At 43.5% G+C, this 19,098-nt stretch overlaps 3 protein-coding genes and 1 long non-coding RNA gene across 4 annotated transcripts; 2 read left to right on the top strand and 2 right to left on the bottom strand.

The window, feature by feature from the left end:
- Positions 1–394: 394 nt before the first annotated feature.
- On the bottom strand, positions 395–792 carry LOC120453914. Its single transcript, XM_039638848.2, has 2 exons — positions 627–792; positions 395–560 (listed from the first exon to the last, which is right to left on the bottom strand). The coding sequence occupies exons 1-2, from the start codon at positions 756–758 to the stop codon at positions 435–437; spliced, it is 258 nt and encodes an 85-aa protein (XP_039494782.1). The 5' UTR covers positions 759–792; the 3' UTR covers positions 395–434.
- Positions 793–1,521: 729 nt separating this feature from the next.
- On the top strand, positions 1,522–3,054 carry LOC120453602 (phenoloxidase-activating factor 2). Its single transcript, XM_039638368.2, has 4 exons — positions 1,522–1,710; positions 1,772–1,974; positions 2,031–2,287; positions 2,348–3,054. The coding sequence occupies exons 1-4, from the start codon at positions 1,542–1,544 to the stop codon at positions 2,934–2,936; spliced, it is 1,218 nt and encodes a 405-aa protein (XP_039494302.1). The 5' UTR covers positions 1,522–1,541; the 3' UTR covers positions 2,937–3,054.
- On the bottom strand, positions 3,044–4,823 carry LOC120453601. Its single transcript, XM_039638367.2, has 4 exons — positions 4,188–4,823; positions 3,846–4,121; positions 3,603–3,788; positions 3,044–3,527 (listed from the first exon to the last, which is right to left on the bottom strand). The coding sequence occupies exons 1-4, from the start codon at positions 4,689–4,691 to the stop codon at positions 3,171–3,173; spliced, it is 1,323 nt and encodes a 440-aa protein (XP_039494301.1). The 5' UTR covers positions 4,692–4,823; the 3' UTR covers positions 3,044–3,170.
- Positions 4,824–6,017: 1,194 nt separating this feature from the next.
- On the top strand, positions 6,018–19,073 carry LOC120451743. The gene is made up of 3 exons (XR_005616406.2): positions 6,018–6,090; positions 6,430–6,875; positions 18,702–19,073. It is a non-coding gene; the product is annotated as an uncharacterized LOC120451743 (long non-coding RNA).
- Positions 19,074–19,098: the final 25 nt, after the last annotated feature.

The raw sequence follows: 19,098 nt of genomic DNA, 5'->3' as shown, positions 1-19,098 counted from the left end.
TGAATTAGCAAATGTGTAAAGAAATTTGATCACAACTCATTGCTTTAGCAGTTGGAAAATGTATAAATAATTCACTTTTTGTAGCCAACTTTCTCTATCAGTAAGTTTAAGAGCTAGAAATGTCTGGCGGAAAAGGGGGATCAGGAAATGGAGGAGGAGGTGGAGGAGGAGGTGGCGGTGGTGGTCGAGCTTGTGGGAGTGGTGGAAATGGAGGCGGAAGAAGTGGAGCCGAAAAATCAGGAAATCCCGAAAGTGAAAAGCGAACAGATGAGAAATCTAATGAAGGCAAGAAGAATCCAAGGGATGGTAAGGACGGAGGATCTGGACGTGGTGGCGATGGAGGTGGCAAAACTGGAGGTAAAGGAGGCGGTAAAGAAGAAAACAAATAAACCGGTTCAATGATCAATGCATAAATATATTTATATATTCAAAGTCTAACTAAAAGGCCCGAATCGACCCTCCATGTTTTGGAAAATGTACGAACAGCTTTGTTCATCGTAGGATGGCTCAATCTTATCAGCCGTAATGCTGGCCAAAATCAGGAATTTGGTTTCTAGGCTCTGGAAATTAGTTGGTAGTAAGGTTAAAAATAACTCATACTTGGAATGTGAGATTAGGATAGCTACCTCCTTGGGCTCGTTGTGCTTCCACAGATCGTTGGCCTCCAGATAGGTCTTCAGGAGGATGCGCCACTGCCAATAGTTCTCCCGACCATGGAGCTTGGGTATGGCATGGAAATCCAACTGCAGGTGACCCATTTCGTTCCACTTTGCCGCACGAACTGATTAAACCTGACCAAGTTACACATAGTTAGGTACACCTGATACGAAAGCTCGAAAGCTTTTCCTATCGCGGACTTAACATTCGCCCAGTTTAACAGCTCTAGAAGGGGATTAGTGTTAGATCGAGCGGAATGTTGTGGGCCGTGAATCATTAAACAAATTCTGGTGCCAAGTTGTTAACAGTTTTCCGGGGCGTTGGGGGAAATGCGATTGCATTTCAAGCGGAAAGTGTCAAACATGAATCGACGCCAAATTTGTCGCAATTAAACTATTAAGTTATTAGAATCAAATTTAATGGCTCAAATATGTGGAGCAGCTACAAAATTGTTTTTGAACAATGAAAGTATTCAGCTGAAAAACAGTATCGAACCAGAGAGTTGTCAACACGGCGCATCTAGACTTTATTTATGTGGTACCTCCCGAAATACCCTTTTGTTAAGTTAAGTCTTAATAGATGATTACTTGTGCAATATAAACACATAGTAATATAGTTCAGTAAAAGTGGAATAAACATAGATAGATATAGTAAAAACATACTACATATGGACAGATACCGAAAAGAGTAACCCCACTTCGTGGTGCAGTTACTACTCCCGTAATTTGCTTTTTATGATTGCCTTTTTGTTGCTTCTATGCATTGGGGAAAATCCCTGAGCAGAGGAGGCCATTCGTCAGTCAATTTAATAGGGGGAGTTATGGACGGGCCATCGCTATATAGCCGACCACAATTTTGTCGTCTCGATTTAGTTGTCATTGGCTATGACTCAGTTCGGTCGCTTGTGGTGGCTGCCACTGCTGCAGTGGCTCAACATCGGATCAGGATTAGGTGTGCGTGCTTGGAGCTTTGGACCAGTTCAATCGGACGCCAGCCAGGATACAAGTCGAGTGCCCCAACCCAGCGATGTGGCGAGCACAGCGAATCACACAAGTAAGTGGATCCAATCAACGAATAGCCTTGTGCTATTTTATGCGATTTTATGGCCCATCAGTACTCGCCAGGCAGCTGATTGTGGGCACCTTGCTGCCACCGCAGGTTGCGCCGGGCACCTGGCCACCGGTGCCCTCTATCGTGAATCCCGGAACCAGCTACTGTCAGTGCGTTCCACCCGGATCCTGCGCCAATCCACTGCCCACCGCACCCAGCGATGGCAGTGGCCAGATAGACATCAGGATTGTGAACAATGGAGGCTATGTAAGGGATAGATAATGATATAACAATTGGGTAATTCCGCTACTACCCCTGTTTAGCCCACTGCTCCAACCACATCCTCCACGCTGACCTGTAGCTATGGTCTGGTGGCCTGCTGCCAGGCGGGAAGCTATCAGTGTGGGCGCAGGTTTCCACCTCCACCGGGATCCACGGCCGCAGGACCTGGACAGGCCAGTTTCGGAGCATATCCTTGGCAGGCCGCACTGCTGACCACCGCAGATGTATATCTGGGTGGTGGAGCACTGATCACCGCACAACATGTTCTGACCGCCGCCCACAAAGTTTACAATCTGGCGTAAGTTCGATTCCATTTTTTCCCAAGATCCCTGTCCAACTTTTCAACTTCATCGTGCAGGCTCACTTCGTTTAAGGTTCGTCTGGGGGAATGGGACGCCAGCAGTACGAGCGAACCGATTCCCGCCCAGGATGTGTACATCTCGAATGTGTACGTCAATCCGTCCTTCAATCCCACCAATCTGCAGAACGACGTGGCCATCCTGAAGTTGTCCACACCCGTTTCGCTGACCAGCAAATCCACGGTGGGCACAGTCTGTCTGCCCACCACCAGTTTTGTGGGTCAGCGGTGCTGGGTGGCTGGGTGGGGCAAGAATGACTTCGGTGCCACAGGTGCGTACCAGGCCATTGAGCGGCAGGTGGACGTGCCCCTGATTCCCAATGCCAATTGCCAAGCGGCGCTGCAGGCCACCCGCCTGGGCTCCTCCTTCGTCCTCAGTCCCACCAGCTTCATTTGTGCCGGCGGAGAAGCTGGCAAGGATGCGTGCACCGGGGATGGGGGTTCTCCGCTGGTCTGCACCAGCAACGGCGTCTGGTACGTGGTGGGTTTGGTGGCGTGGGGCATTGGATGCGCCCAGGCAGGAGTTCCGGGTGTCTATGTGAATGTGGGTACCTATCTGCCCTGGATCCAAACCACGCTGACTTTATAGATCCAATTTTGAGCAATAAAGTTTACGACCTGCTGCATATTCTCTTCTTAGTTCATAGATTTTAATATAACATTCAAAATTTTATACCGATTGAATATAAACATTAATTTTCAACACATTCATTCAATGGGATTTAATTTGTACATATTTCTCTAAATGAGTTCGTATTGGACTGCTACCATTGAATACAGACAACTGGTAATTTAACTAATAAACTTATTGGCAATCAATGGTTTAATAACGCAATCCCAGGAGTTCGTAAAGCGGCACCTCAGCCACGGATTCACTGGCGCTGGACTCCTCGAAGTCACCGCTCTGCAGGAGATACTGTGGCCGCTCAAGTTCCGGATGGGCCAGATAGAAGTCGATGAGGGCAGTGGTGCTTCGCAGGTGAGTGATGCCCTTGAAGATCTTCTCGCGGGTCAGCAGATCCTCCGGATAGACCGTCTTAATGGCGGTGTCTCCGGGTCGTTTCAGCCAGGGACGATCCTTCAGCGGGACAGTGCGTCCAAAAGCACTTAGCAGGGGCTTCTGGTTCACTCGGGAAGCTTGGTCATTGATGTGCTTCTCGTACTTCAGCTCAATGGCCATCTAGAAATGGATTAAGATGAATAATTTGGGTACGTTACATATTGATTATAAGGGAATTTTCCATTGGTTACCCACATGGGGCTTGTTCCATTTATCGGCCACAGTCTGAGCAATGGCGTTCACCTCCTTGGGATCTGTCTTCACGGAGGCCAACAGAGTTCTATCCCCCTTGATGGAAAAAAGGTTCTTCACCTTCTCCGGGGTCAAGTTGCTTTCCAAGGTGCCAAAGGAGTTCAGCCACTCGACAAAACGTTCCGCTGACTGTTGAGATGAGATTCATTAGTATATTATGGTAAGGAACAGAGTAAGTATGCTAACCGCATCCATGAGGTTCTCAGCCTGTTCGTCCAGCGTGACCAAGGAGTAGTTCTGGCCAGGATGTTCCACGCGACTCTGCCAGCTGACTCTCTTATCGCGCGGGGCGCACAGGAACTTCGCGTACCAACTGGACTTGTCCACGACACGATGGGTGTGTCCCACCGGCTCATCCAGCTTCAGATCGAACTTCTCGAACTCGTGCTCCATGCGCACAATATCCGAGTGGTCACTCTCGTTGAAGTACTCCTCCACCTTCTTGCGACCAATTTCAAGCAGCTAAATTATCAAATTATCTTTTCAATAAGGTCTTGAGGAAAAGGCTCTAAGCTACTCCATATCTACCACGTGGTCATCCTCCTCGTCACTCTTTTCGGAACTCTCGGCGCTCATGTAGTCCTCGGGTCGCACCTCCTGCATTTCGTCCCTGATGTAGATATCCTCATCCGACTTGGAGTAGTCGTAGTTCTGGATGCGCTTGACCCGCTCGCGCAATCGAGGCGGCAGCACAAGGGAATAGTCAATGACGGGAATGCGCGGCTGGAAGCGGCAGGCGGCACTGAACTCCACATCCTCAATGGCCGCGTTCCAGTAATCCTTGCCCACCAGTCCATCACGACTTGTCAGCTTGGAGAAGCCGCTCATCCCCGTGCTGGATGATCGCTCCTTCTGCATGAGCTGCGCCTTCGTCTCCATCCGCTTGGCCTTAGCTGCCTTGGCTGGTTTCTGGCCAATCGTGGAGTCCAGTCGAGCGGAGCGCAACATTCGGTTGATAACTGGCCGATTGGACCGCGCCACAATCGTGTTCCGCACAATCGATCCATACTGGTGGTCCCTTCTGAAGGACATGACTGCGACTGGTGTGTACAAACAAATATACAACGAAACTGCCACCGGTGGAGTATCGGAATTTCCGTTCAGTTTGTTTGTTCAATACACATTCGAGTATCGTTCTATGACAACCAGCGCTTGTAGGCTAGTGTAACACACCAGCTGAAATGTACAATTTACAAACTTAGTAGACTTGCTGTTGTTCTTTAATGCATATGGTCAAATACTTATTTCCGTAAAGAAAGTTACTACATGGGACCATTCAGAAAGGTCAAGGTCTGCTGGGGGCTAAGTAATCTTAGTGATTTCACTTGCGTAGCGAGTCACTTTAAGTTACCCGCCCACTTTGCAGGCTTAAAGGCGCCAGGCCCTACTGGGCCAACGATTTAAGTGAAGCCATTATGGCAATAATTGCGCATACGACCCGTTGCTGCGCTGCGAACATAAAGAATGTCCGACGGGTGGTAAAAAACCAGAGCGGCTCACACAGGCAGGAAAACATAGGTAAAACAAGCGGAGTCGGGTTAAATTTATACCCAAAAGCCAACAGGTTGCCCGAGCCATCTGTTTCCTTTGCTTTCAGTGTGTGCAAACTCACGGATGGGCAGACAGACACCACACCACAGACACTCACACACACACACACACACAATCCCAAAGGCAGACACCTCTGGCCATTTGATGCTCACTTAACTGCGTCCCACTCATAAACAAGCCACTCATTTGCAGTCAATGCCCAAGGGGTTAATCCCCCCGATTTCCCTTATTCACGGCGTGAAATTGGCATGCATATTTTATGAATTTCGGTCCAATTTAAGAAAACCAGTGGTACAGACGAAAAATGTTCAGCCTTCTGATTTAAATCATAAATCATAATTGCTAGATATATTTAAATATTTGATTCGAATAATACTAGGTTATGCAAAATAAATGTAGCCTACCAATAATCATTTGTTTGGAAAACATGCTAACTCATATAACATACTTTGAAAAACTTTTAAAAATGTATTTTGCATAACTAAAATTTGTCTGCGGAAATTCCAATGATTTAATGTGGCATCCGACTCACCTCGAGTCGCTTCCGCTGCAAACCGGAAATGAATCACGTCGCACAAAAAACTGAGAATCCAAAAAGGATATAAAAATAAGCGGCGAACCGAGTAAGCGCGTAAAAAATGCAAGCGGCAAACGACAGGAAGGCAAAGCAACAATTCAGCCATAAAGGCAGTCATGGTAATACCGAAACCCACTCAAACAGCCGACTGCCAACTGCAACTCACTCGAAAAGCCGAGTGAAACCGAAACCGAACGGCGAGTCCTTAGACGGAGTTCCTTTAGTCCGTCCTCGGCTTTCGAGCGTTACAGTCGCGAGTTCGGATCAAAAAGGACACTGGGCGAGTGCAGAGCGTTCAAAGTGGTACCAACAACAAATGCCTCAATATTATAGCCAATGCTAGAAAGTGTTAGTGCTGTTTCGCTTGATTTCAGCCAAGTCAGAAGCCAGAGGCCAGAGGCCAGAAGCAGTGTTGTGTAACCCAGTGAAGATGAATACTATCTATAGTCATCAAACGGAGTATAATTTCCTCATTATTGGCCGTGCTTCCATGTGACACACTTTGCTAGTGTTGTTAGTTGACTTGGCCTAATGGCCTTCATGTCGCCATTAAGTCGCAGTGACAAGCCGACGGCGCTTACGCCCCTCCCACAAACATTTAATGCCAATTAAATTGTTTGCTCTTTGATGTTTCCTTTGCAGAATGAAAGACGAAACCGAATGCCAGCGAAATCAAAAATACAATTATTAAACAGATATAAAAAGAGAGCCCCAAATGAACGACCGTATTAAGAGTCCGAAAACGAATAGTAAGCGAAAGGCGAACCAAGTTTTGTAGCATACTTTTTTGGGTTTACGTCATGTTTGTCTACGCGAACCGCCATTTGTGCTTGTGTGCTTGAGTTCGCACACAAACACGCACACCATTATGTCGCCTGTATTCGTGCCTGTCTCTGTGCCTGTGTTTGTGTTTGCATTGGTGTCTGTGTGCCAGAATGCATGCCAATCAGTATCAGAATCAGAATCAGAGTCCTCAATCCAGAGTCCTGAGCCCTGAAACCTGAATCATCGACTGTCCAAACATCGTGCATTGCTTTTGTCCTCCTGGGCTAATTAGCTGCAGGTAGCAGGTCCTTGTGCCGTTTTACGTAAGTGTCCTCCCACATCCACATGCATTCCTCCATAAGTACTCAATTAATTATAAATATCACACACTCCGCTTTAACTAAGTGCCTTGCATTGTCTCTGTGCCGTCTACTAGTCAAACCAAAGCCATGTCTTCGTTCGTTAACCAAACACATCTTTCGAATCCAGCTCATGTCCACCACTCAAATACAGTTTTCGACACTCTAGCTCAATTGAGAAATGCTGAAATGAAATGCATGTGTATCTATTGCATATTTTAAATTACGTAAGGCCGTTTTTAAATTAATACAATACCTATTTTTTGCCTGAAACTTTAATTTTGCTTGATTTCTTCTACTTTATTTCTTGAATGTGCCATTTGCTTTTTAGATCGAATGCCAAACTTAAGTGTAATTTCCTTCACCTATTTATAAGCATGAATATTTAAAAGATTTCCGCTCGCACTTACGGCGATATCCCCTAAATCTCGATTTCGATTTGGCCTTTTCCGCTTCCTGTCAATCTGCAAGCGATGGCAGCGACATTAGCTCTCGACTCTAGAGAACTCTATAAATAAATGAGAATTGTGGGGAGGTGGATGAGAGTGTAGCGCGGGTGGAGGAGCTGTTGCGATGGCATATCCATGTCCTGCATGCCCTGCTGACCCTCCACGAACGAGGGATTACTCATACGTCGTTTAATATGAAAATATAATTCGCTTTTTGTTGTGCCATGTACTCTCTTCTGTGGACTTTCCCGCTGTGCGTGTGGCCAAGAGATATGGGTACGCGTGGTGTCCCCTACCGTCACCCGATCCTCCACTTTTCCACGCCGCAGGACACAAGGACCGCAATCAGCTAAGCAACGCGTCAAATGCATGCATTTTCCACCAGCCGAGCGACAAGCTCTTAATAGAACAAGGAAAACTGCGTTGTGGCAACAAGCCGATGTGGTCAATGCCCTGAAAATGTAATGGAAAAATGAATAATTTTTAAAAATCTTTCAAAATATGTGCAATTGTGGAAAAAAAATATACTAAGGAAATAGGACTAAGCCTTAAGCCAATAAAAAAGGAATTGCATCTGAGTGCTAGATGAACCAAATTTAAATTAAAAATCCGTTTGCTAGAAAAACTGATGCTCAGACAATCCTGTCAAAAAATAGAGCTGCACTTTTTTTGGTTTTCCCTTACATTAGTGTCCTTTGAAGAGTATCTTGAAATGATGAGTGATGGCGCTGACAAGCGAGGTTTTCACACTTGTGCGACGGATTCCTTATATGACCAATGAGATGCATTCGAGTGAAATGTGTCTTCATTTCAGCTCTGTCACCGTTTTTGGCCAAGTTATGGTAAAAACGCCGAGTGAAATAATCATGTTTTTGACAACAATTATTTTGTTATTATTTTGAAACAAATAATTAGTTTTTTTCCGATAGCATAAGCATAAGACTGATGCATGCAGACATATGCTTAATGGCCTTTGAGGTCGCAAGTTATTTACCCACTCATGGTAATCATCTGAGAGGTATCCAATAAATGTTGCTATTCTATTGCCGGAAGGTTAGCCCGTGTCACAGATATGTTCCTCGAATGGTGATAACTTTGATTGGGAATCTCAACATTTCCACGTTGAGCACTTCAACGAACGCGGAGGGCGGAAAATTCCGATCAGGTGCAAGGACTACAATGCAATCCCCGCACACCAGCACTTCGATCCATTGAGCAGAACAGGCAATGTCAATCTGGCAAGGATGGCACATCGCCACCGGCCTTCTGCTCCTACCTCTTTTGCTGCTGGCTGAAAGTTTTCCAGGAAGAGGGCAAAAAAATCGAAGCGTTTGACATGTGACCAACATGTCAGGGGAGTTCCCATTCTCCATTCTTGTGTGTTCTCGCCACGCGGCGTGTGCAAGGTATGGATTGAATGCAACCAGACAGCCAGCCAGGTGGAGTGGCACCTTATACATGAAGCCAAGCATTTTTCATATGCGCCACTTGCCAAAATCGGAAAACAAGACGCTTTTATCTATTCTAGGTTCAATACGTACATTACATTTTTGCCGACGGAAAATGTAAGCTAGAATCTATGGATCTTCAATGTCATATTCATTAAGCTCTTGCAGTTCCTGTTAAGCAGTTTTCCTCTGTGCAGCTGAAAGTTTCTTAAAATACATGAATCCTTTAAGGATTAAAGAGAATCTTCATATGGATACCCCCATACTCGTATAGCCATCGGCACTGCTGCATTTCTGGGGGAGTGCGAGTCCTGCATTGTGGCGCCAGGACCAAGAATGGAGAACTGGGTGCCGAAAACTGAAGACTGGCACTATTTGCTGACGGTCTCGGCCTCCTTTGTCAGCCATTGTTTGACTGGGCGGCCTTGTGCTCCATTTCACACAGTCAAGTGGCACGTCACAATATTTTATAGTTATGGTGTGTTTCCCTTTGCTGTTGGCGCTTATTGTTCATTGTCATAAGTTGGCTTTGTGTGGCAAAGTGTTGGCTTTGGTTGGTTTTATGTGGGGCGCGCAATAAATAAATTAGCCACAAATCGCTACGTTTAAGAATGGTATGCTAAGTATAGGCAGCATAAACAATAATTTCATGTTGGCAACTTTTGATTTATTGCACAACGTTGTTATATGACATGAAAACAGTAAGACAGTAACAAAGCACCGAAAACATGGCCTGTAATTGCTGTCAGCGGGTGACTTTTCGGTGGGTGGTGGTTTAGGCCATGGCCAAGTCAACAAAATGTGGCCGCTCTTCCTTTTATTCTCCCAGACTTTTGAGGCAAACTTTTTTCTACACGTTCTTAGAATGTATACGTATTAAAAATTTGGCAAGACATGCGACATTTTTAGCCCTAATTTGAGAGCACTCACTGATGATGATAACAATGTTGAACTTTTCATTATGCAAAGTGAGCAAAGTGGCATTAATAATTCCGGTAAAAATAAGAAAATTGAGAAACAAGCAATGCCAGAGATAAGGTCGTTTATATATATAAACATACATACATGTATATATTACTATCCATTGCTATATCAAATTATGGCCACTCAGCGCAGTGGGTGTGGCCTTCTTAATGCCTTAATGGATATCAACTTGAAGTCCAAGTTTAGAATACCCTATAAATATTTTAAAACAATTTTTGGGCAATTGAAAAATATTTTATTATATTATGCAGGACAATTTTATAGTAGCTACAAATCTTTTTGACAAAAAAGTTATTCAAATATTGTGGCTGATTTTAGCACTTGTAGCGAACCACATTTTCGGCAAACTCAGCTCGTTATCAACTTACTTTATTGCTGCGAAACTTATTTAGCAGATTTTTCCATGGAATCTTGAACTCAAAGAAAACTTTTCCGACCTTTCCCCACAAACACTGAAATGGTATTTTTCTTTGTATTTTTGTGTAAATGGTTTTTCTGTTTTTTTTTTGGTCGAAAATGAAAACTTACGGGCAATGCTCAATCGAAATGCGCATTTGGAAAATTGGCAAAAACAAGTGACTGAAATTCAATAATATATATATATTAAATATATATTGTGTGGCAGAGGGCAACTTTCCATCCGCCAGCCAGCTTGAAAAATGAGCACAAACAGCTCCCGAGCTGCGTGGCGATATTGGCCGGCCAAGGGTTTCCAGGACTTGATAAATGGGCTGATTTGACTTTCGACTCGTAAACACAAACACACCGACACCCGCGCACACACATATACTCACACCCACTTGGGGGACAAACAAACACTCGTGAAGGCGACCAGTTGGTTATCTTAAATGCTACAAGTGCTTTGGAAATTGATTGAAAATACTGCCCGCCTGCCAATGGCTTTTCTCGAGCTTGTATTTCACGCTACTCGCACCATTTCCCTCGGCTGCTTCAACCTATTGAATAATGCATCCAGACCAAATAACAAATATACACGCATATGAAGTCAGTGCGTATACGCCCCGTTAGCGGGCCAATTGGCACTTTTGCCAGCCCAATGGCTAAAATATTTAATTAAATTTCGTTTGGCTTTCGTGCGGAATGAGCTAATTGTTGCAAATGGTATACAGGTTAAAATTAAATTGCTTCCCACAAAGGTTAATGGCTATTTATAATGACCAAGCATGCCAGCAAAAGCCAAAGCGATTACATTGAGGTGTGCACATCTACTCTGGGAAAAATTTAATGTGTTAAATGTGTCATTAGTAAACTTTCATAAATTCACTTTACTTTTTATATAACAAGGCATATAATAAATTCCAGCGTTTAGCTGATTGAACTGCACATTGTTGAACATAAAAGGTATTGAACGGAATTTTCCTAAAATTAAACCATTTTGATTGCAAAACGCAGAGTTCTCTTAAGCATTCCATTCAACTTTCCTCTCCATCGTATAATTTTATTCAAATGAAAATGGGTTATTACATGCAAAAAGTGTGCACAAAAAATCCCGACCTTTCTCCCCAGAGTGTTCAATTAAGCTTTTTTCATATGGACAAGTCCATCGATTTGTTCCACCTGGCAAACCGCAACTCCTGGCTATTAAATAATTAAGGCTTGACGTCAATGCAGTGCTCACGCACACTCGCACAACCCGTCCTTATAGAGGACATATACAGACCCATGGGACATGCAAACATTTCGCTGATGTTTCCACCTGATTTGCTGCAAAACGGCGAACGGAAAACGAGTAACTACGAAAAGGAAACAGCACAACATCTAAATGACACACGCAGCAGAACATGCCACATCTTTAGGATCTGCCCCAAAATGTTTGGGGAATTTCGCAATTTTCGAAATGCACTCGGGCGCACGCAAATGTCAGGGTGAGATGTCAGGACATGACTTCGAGTTATGACTTGTGCCTCAACAAGTTGAGAAATTATGCAAATTTATTCAGCCCATGGAGCCGTTTAATTGTTGTCTCGCCGCCAAGAGGCAAACTTTCAATTGCAACTTTGATTTGCTTTACGGCCATCGGACATGCGAAAGTTAGAAATGGAAATTGCAACTTGTGGATAGATCGATATTTGGCGATTACAAGTAATTTCTCCTTACTTTAGAGCTGCCAATATGGATTAAACCCACACGGCTGCTGCCAAACAATTTGGCTGAAGAGTACTTTCCTTGACCGAACAAAGCCCAAAGACCAGGCATTTCACAAAAAAATAAGACAAGCAAAAAACTATAAGCCAAATTAAATGGACTTTATACAGTAATCTCACATATATATCTGCTACAATTGTTATACAACGGGGTTAGAATGGAAAATTGGAATTGTTAAATCTGCTGTAAAGCGATATAGTTTGGAATACGAAATGAAGTACGTACACCATACATGTATTTCCTTGTGAGGTACACACGTATAGGACCAAACGATGGTTTTTCCTTGTATCATGACGGAAAAACGGGAAAAATATGAATATTAATGCGTTTTCACTCGTTCAATAAACATGGTAAGCCATTCATATTCATGTTCGACACGTACACCCACATTTTCATATTCAAAGCCAGTTGCGATGGAAAAAATAGGGAGAAAAGTGATTCAAGTCAAACGCAATTACGATAAAGAGGGCAACATGGCGTATGCGCAATTTCAACGCTGGGCTTCATAGCTTTATGATTCCGTAAAGCGATGCCATTCGAGGATAAATTTATGTTTGGATTTTAAATTCTTATAAGCACTATGTTATAGATTATGGTTTGCTGGTAGAAGGGGAAAGTCCTAATGGAAAGAGGAACTGAAAATGCTAAGTGGCTAACCACATACTTAGAGTACTTGCAAAAGTGGGAATGACGACAAGAGGTTGCCATGGGCGTTGTCGCAGGACAATTCATATTTCATAGGATTAAGGTCCTAAGTCAACTGCGAAATTGCTTGCCGCCATCGATTTTCTGACGATGAAAATGAGGAAAACCCAAGAAGGAAAACAAAATTTCTGCTGCATCATTTACTGGCTGAAATATTTATATTCAATTTGATATTTTCGAGTGCTTGGCCTTGGACAAAAAACGGCCTGGAAACTTGCTGTTCAGTGCAAGCAAAGCAGCTGGGCACCATCTAATCCTGTCCAGAGTTTAACATAGAGATCACAGTTGTAATTCAGATCTGTCTATTTCAGAAATCTACTAAAAAAAAGGCATACATTTCAATTAAATTCTTAAGGAAATAGGAAATGAAAAATATTTAAAGAACAGTATATAGATATATTTTCTTCGTTAACACTTGAACTAGGTCGTTGGCATCACTGGCGACTAGGTGCCAGCAACAACAAGTTGGAGGACACGCCCCCAGGGGCGGTTCCTAGCCGCGCCCACTCTTCAGAAGTTTTTTATGGAGGAGAGTGCGGGTGGCGACATGATGATGCCGCTGCCTGGCTGTCTTGGCATGTCCTGACGATTGCCCCATAAATTTTTTAGATTGACCCGAATAGCAGAAGCCTTTGACATCATCGCTGGCACACGCTTTTCCCGGCATTTCATATCATCCCCCCGCCCGTATTGACAAAACTATTTTCCGGCAGAAGTTGGGCAAAGAAGAAAGTTGAGGACAAGGAGAAAAGTTAGCATTCGATTGGGGTGGCTCACACCTTGACCCAACTCGACCCGACCTGCCCTAAAGTGTAATGAGCTTGGCATTGCCGCCGAGTCCTGAGCTCCTTATCAGCTTAAGTTGGCCATCACACTCGAAGGTTGGGGAGCGCAAAGCGAAATCAGACTGGGAAAATCATAAGAATTCAATTTATGCATTTTCGCCGCTCATAAAAATGTTCTCGTTAAACAAAGTTTGGCAAACTTTACGACTTTGGCCTTGAGGCTGCCGGCACCAACCAGACAGACAGTGAAAAATCGCCGGGAAAATGTAATCTAGCAGGCGCCCCGAAAGTTATAAATAACCGGGGGGAAACGGGGGGAAAATGTGTCAGATTGCCGGCAGGCTGCGCCCTTGAATGCACTTACCATCCGTATCGCGCATACGCCGCGTTGGCCAAATACAATGGCAGTGAAAGTGGAGCTAAAGAGCCACGGGCAATTGGCCAAATCTCGGCCAGAAAAACTGGGCCATAGTGAGTTGGGAATTGCCGGAACTAATCCCGCCAACTGACATACTATACGTACATATAATTCGCAATAATGCAGCGTGCAATAAGTGAGGGATTTCATAGCCACCCGCACTTTTCCACCTCTGCAACCACTTGAATAAATTAAACGCTGACCATTTTCGCATACAGACACTGTTTATGGTGCCATGCATGAAATTTCACATTAATGTAGGGGGGGTGGGTGGTATCATGTGTGTCCGCATTTGCGTTTTTGCTGCATGTGGGCATTTCACAAAATTAACTGCCTTTATCTAGTTTTTCTCCAGCCTGACAACCCATTAACTTGCCGGCAGAGTTGGGTTTCTGTGTCATTTGAGCCCCAACGTACACGAACAGATGTCGGCCAACCAACGCTCACCAACTGGTAGTGGCTACATATACTATATGTATCTGCGGCAAGGAATAATTTAATGACAATGCCTGACATTAAGATATCTAAGTGCTAGGCCACCCCTATAATTACATAAATGCTTTCGGTCTGCAGTGCAATGAATTGAAATGGAATTTCCATTATTAAACAGGATTTCATTAAAATGGCTAAGAGTTTCCCTCTTCTTTTTGATTTTAAAGATACTAAAGTGCAAATAAATTTTGAATCACATATCATTTTCGTTGCAAACACTCTTAATCGCATTCATTAATTTTCCATCTGCTACAATTGTTTCGTTAAACTCTCATTTCTGAAACTTAAGTTTTCATCATACAAACAACTCCTCAGGGAATTCCTCCGGGATCTTTTTCAATTAACTAAATTTTCGGCACTTTTCGCCTCGTATGCTTCCGCAAAAAGATGCTGGGATCCCCGTAGTGTGATTTATGTGCATAATTAGCCAGAAATTGCATAAGATTAGTTTTAATTAGTTGAAGAAACTTTTGGGGAAAGCGGAAAGCGGAGAACAGCAGCCTCGGCCCGAAATCCTAAATAAATAAGTGGCCTGCAGTTCAGCCAGAAGCCAAGAAACTTCTGAGGATGACGCCGCATCCTCATCCTCATCCGGGTCCGGATCCGTTGCGCGAACAGCACGGATTACTCTCCACCCTCCGGCGAAAATGCAAGGAGCAGCCTGCAAAGAAAATAAACAAAAACTTTTCCACTCGACGCCCGAAAAAGCAGGCCACAGTTCCATACTCGCGGTTGTACTTTCAGCGGAGGTGACTGAAACTTATTGCGAAATTCTCTTACTGTTTATTTCCAAAGGGGGAAATATTGTACAATTGAATTTTTAAGAAAATGTTGAACATATATAACGGGTGTTTTTTTTAGAGGTATAGAACTTTAAGTTGGCATTACTGTTCAAGATGGCGACCGATTTAACAGCTGTCAAGTGATTTATTCTCAGTTTGGTTTGGCAATTCGTCATGCGTGCTTACAAAATCCAACTCGTGCAAGAATTGAAACCAAACGATCATCAAGCAAGGCGTAGATTCGTCGAATGGGCCCAAAACGAGATTGCTGTTGTTCCCGATTTTTCATAAGCCTCCAAGATCTTGTGATTTAACACCGCTAGACTACTTTTTGTGGGGCTATGTAAAGTCATTGGTCTATGCGGATAAGCCACAAACGCTAAACCATTTGGAAGACAACATTCGCCGTGTTATTGCCGATATACGGCCAAATATTGGAAAAAGTCATTGCAAATTGGACGTCCAGATTGGACTACATCCGAGCCAGCCGTGGCGGTCATATGCCAGAAATCATATTTAAAATGTAATGCCACAAGATTATCTTTCATGTCAATAAAATTCATGTCAATCGAATAATCCATCGTTGTTTTATTGCAATTTAAAGTTCTATACCTCTAAAAAAAACACCCTATATTAGAAACCCAAAAAACCAGTTTTCTATCTCTTCGAAACATATTATCATATCATATATCAAAAATGTAAAAACTAAAACCAAAACACAGTCCTTCGAGGAAACTCGCATCTCTCCGCTCAAAGGACACGGCGAGGACCTCCTCCTTCGCTCTGGCTCCAAATGTTCGCGCATTATTTTTCATTTGCATTGCGTCATTTGTACAATGGAGCCACTAAAGGAGGAGCAGCGCTTGGCCAGGAGCCACTCCGACTGCTCGCTCTGGTAATTTATGTTGACCCCTTTGGGGAGAAGCCCTTGGTCCTGCGGAGTTCCTCCAGCTGTGGCCGTCGTTGCCCTCCGTCCGCCGCAGTTGATTGCCAAGGCGACCGCAAAACGTTGCCCGGGCAACAACACTAACAATTCCGACTTAAAGCTGCCACATACCTATAGTATATGTATGTACATTCCACCTTCAATCGAGTGCTGCTTTTAATTGGTGGCATAAAAAATAAAGACGTTTCCAGTCCAATTGTTGCTCGCAAAAGCGGTGCTAAAGTTGCAATTGCGATGGAAACTTTAATGGTTGGTCTAGAAATAAGGTCTGAAAAGTATACGTGGTTTTTCTCGTGAGAGCTCTCCGTTCTTTAACACTTTTAGTTAAACGGTGTGATTATAAAATGGTCAAATATATTCTCCAAGAATTTTAATAAAACCCTAAAGACCCATCACTCTCTTCTTCTTTCTTGCATCTTCCGCCATTTGAGTTCGCCTCTGTGTGTGTGTGTGTGTGTGTGTGTGTGTGTGTGTTGCCTATAAGGCACAGGGAACTTTAAAGCCAATACCCGTTTTATGGAAAACTTTCGACACTGGGCAAACATTTGCCAACTTTTGCAGCTCTTCTTGTTCGTCTTTCAGTCGTTAGGAGTGTAAACAGTGCCTCAGTTGCCCCGCCACTATAGCTACTATAGCGACTATAGAAACTATATCCTATATCCCGCTTTTGTGGCGAACTCTTGACTTACTCATACACACACACACACACCCCCTATTTTCAGCATCCTTTCACCCGCTTCAAGTATTCGCATTCGGCTGATGCACTTTTAGCCAACTTTTGTAAGGCACTCACGTCCCGCTACGTTGCATGTGTGCCTGTGGAACGTGCTGGATGCCAATTGTATTGCGTAAGTGTGCAGCATTGGGGACAATGCACTGAGAGAAAATAATGCCAATACCGGGCAATTTCTTACAATTTGTGAATCCCTTATATAGAGATGTGATAGTGATGTATTCAACCAAAAACTTCTTAATTTAAGATAAAATAGTATTATGATAGTCTACTACTCGCTCAGATTTTTTCACTGCTTTTAGTAGGAAAGACTTTTGAAAAGAAGTGCTGAACCGACTGACAAGTGCCAACTCATGGCGTAATCAAATTATTCTTGTGCCTGCGCCGCCAAACCAAACCGATTCATGGGCTTCCGGCTCACCGGGTCATCATGCGTGTTAATTAATTCCAGATGCTCCTGCCGCTGCTCTCTGACCTACTGACCAAACCGACATCGGGAGGCACGTGTGTGTCTGCCGATCAATTATGCTAACGTTGGGTAGTCTCGCAGCCCATCTCCCTCATTTCATTTGCATTAAAAATTAAACAAACTAGTGCAAATGTGAGTTGGAATGACGGCAGCGGCACGTGCCTGGCGACTAAAATCAGGCAAGGTGATCTGGGATCCAGCCAACGACGTGCAGATGACTGCTGACTTATTTGAAAAGTATTTGTCTCTCACAGGATTAAAACAAGATTTAAAGGAAATACACAAATTTTTCTCATCTGAATACTGGGGGCTAGCTAAGTCCCCAACACTGCTAACTGAAATCACTTAAATGCTGAAAACGTTAGCGAATAACAATAAAGCAATTAATGTTATTTAATTAGTTTCCAAAAGCAATATGCGCAATCCAAACTTGGCCTACATAGTCCTAATTCCACGGCACAAAGCAAATGAAAATGTTGAATTAAAATTAAAATTCCCGTCGACCGCAAGGCAAAGACAATCCCACGTGCTGGCCACAAAAAAGAGGAGTACCATGCCAGATGTGGCCAGTTGGGAAAATGGGTGGAAATGCGGTCGGTTTCGGGCCGCATAAACATCCGCATATGACTGGCGGTGCTAGCCCGCATCTAACCTCTGGTACACCTGCTGCACTTTGGTAAGTGGCCGGGCGCAAGGAGCAAATTGAATTTGCCACGGGGCGGATACGTAATGTGGGTGGCGAGGCATGGTAGCTGGCCAGCAGTCCGGTCCACCGGATATCCGCTGGGCGCCATGGCCTTCTCATGCAATATGCAACAGCCATTCAGCCCAAACCTCCGGACTTTTCCGCCGTACTGTTCTTCCGTTCGCCGGTTATGCGGCCGGATTCAGGTCGCAGCGCACACAATTGAATCCTTGGCCATTTCAAACAGCGCCAAATTCAAATTCAGCTGAATATTTGGCACCAGCAGTTGCCAACTATGAAGTCTGATTAGATTAGACTAGGGGGGTGTGATGTTTACAAGGAATTTTAAATGCAATTTGGGTTTATTAAGTGCAAACTCGTTGTTTTTGGCCAGAAAAGGCAAGCCATTCGAAATGAAATTAAAATATAATTTCAATTTGTTTTTCGTTACCCAAGTGTCTTTAAAAAAAAACGCTTTTTGTAAATTAAATGATAAAAATACCTCATAACCACATCTCTATATTCTACACTGTATTACAATATTGTTTTAGTAGTAATCTGCACCTTACTATGTGTAGTTGCTCTTGCACACTAGAGATTACTGTTTGTGATAATCGCAATAGACTGCACTTTTCGTAGAAGAATTCTTCCTATCCCGTCTTAGTTCTCGACTCTCTATTCTTCAAACTCATGTTGTACATTTGTTTTCTTCTACTTTCTTTTTATAGCTTCAAGCTAAGCAAAAACGTAGTAACTGAACAAACGAAAAAATAGTATCAAAAATCAAAAGTCCAAATCAAAACAAGACAAACATAAATGTATATTGGTATGCAGATAAACTAAACATAATTGCCAATGCAACAACAACAACAGCTACAGATTAAACAAATACAACAGCAACAATAAATACAACAATAACATCAACAGCAACAACAAGAAACAAGAACAGAGTTACTGCAACAAGAACAGCAACAACAACCGCTGCTAGTAGATAAAAAAATCCTTATAAGCAAAACAAAAACCGTACAATATTTATGTAAAACTTACATTTTTTGCCGAGGCACCCAAGCAAAGTAATATCTTGCAACGTAGACTCTTAGGCGTCGCACACAAAAACAACCCAAG

Source organism: Drosophila santomea, chromosome 3R (assembly GCF_016746245.2).
Source record: "Drosophila santomea strain STO CAGO 1482 chromosome 3R, Prin_Dsan_1.1, whole genome shotgun sequence".
Taxonomy (NCBI): Eukaryota; Metazoa; Arthropoda; class Insecta; order Diptera; family Drosophilidae; genus Drosophila; species Drosophila santomea.
Note: the sequence above shows the minus strand (reverse complement) of the source record. Positions and strands in the feature narration are given on the sequence as shown.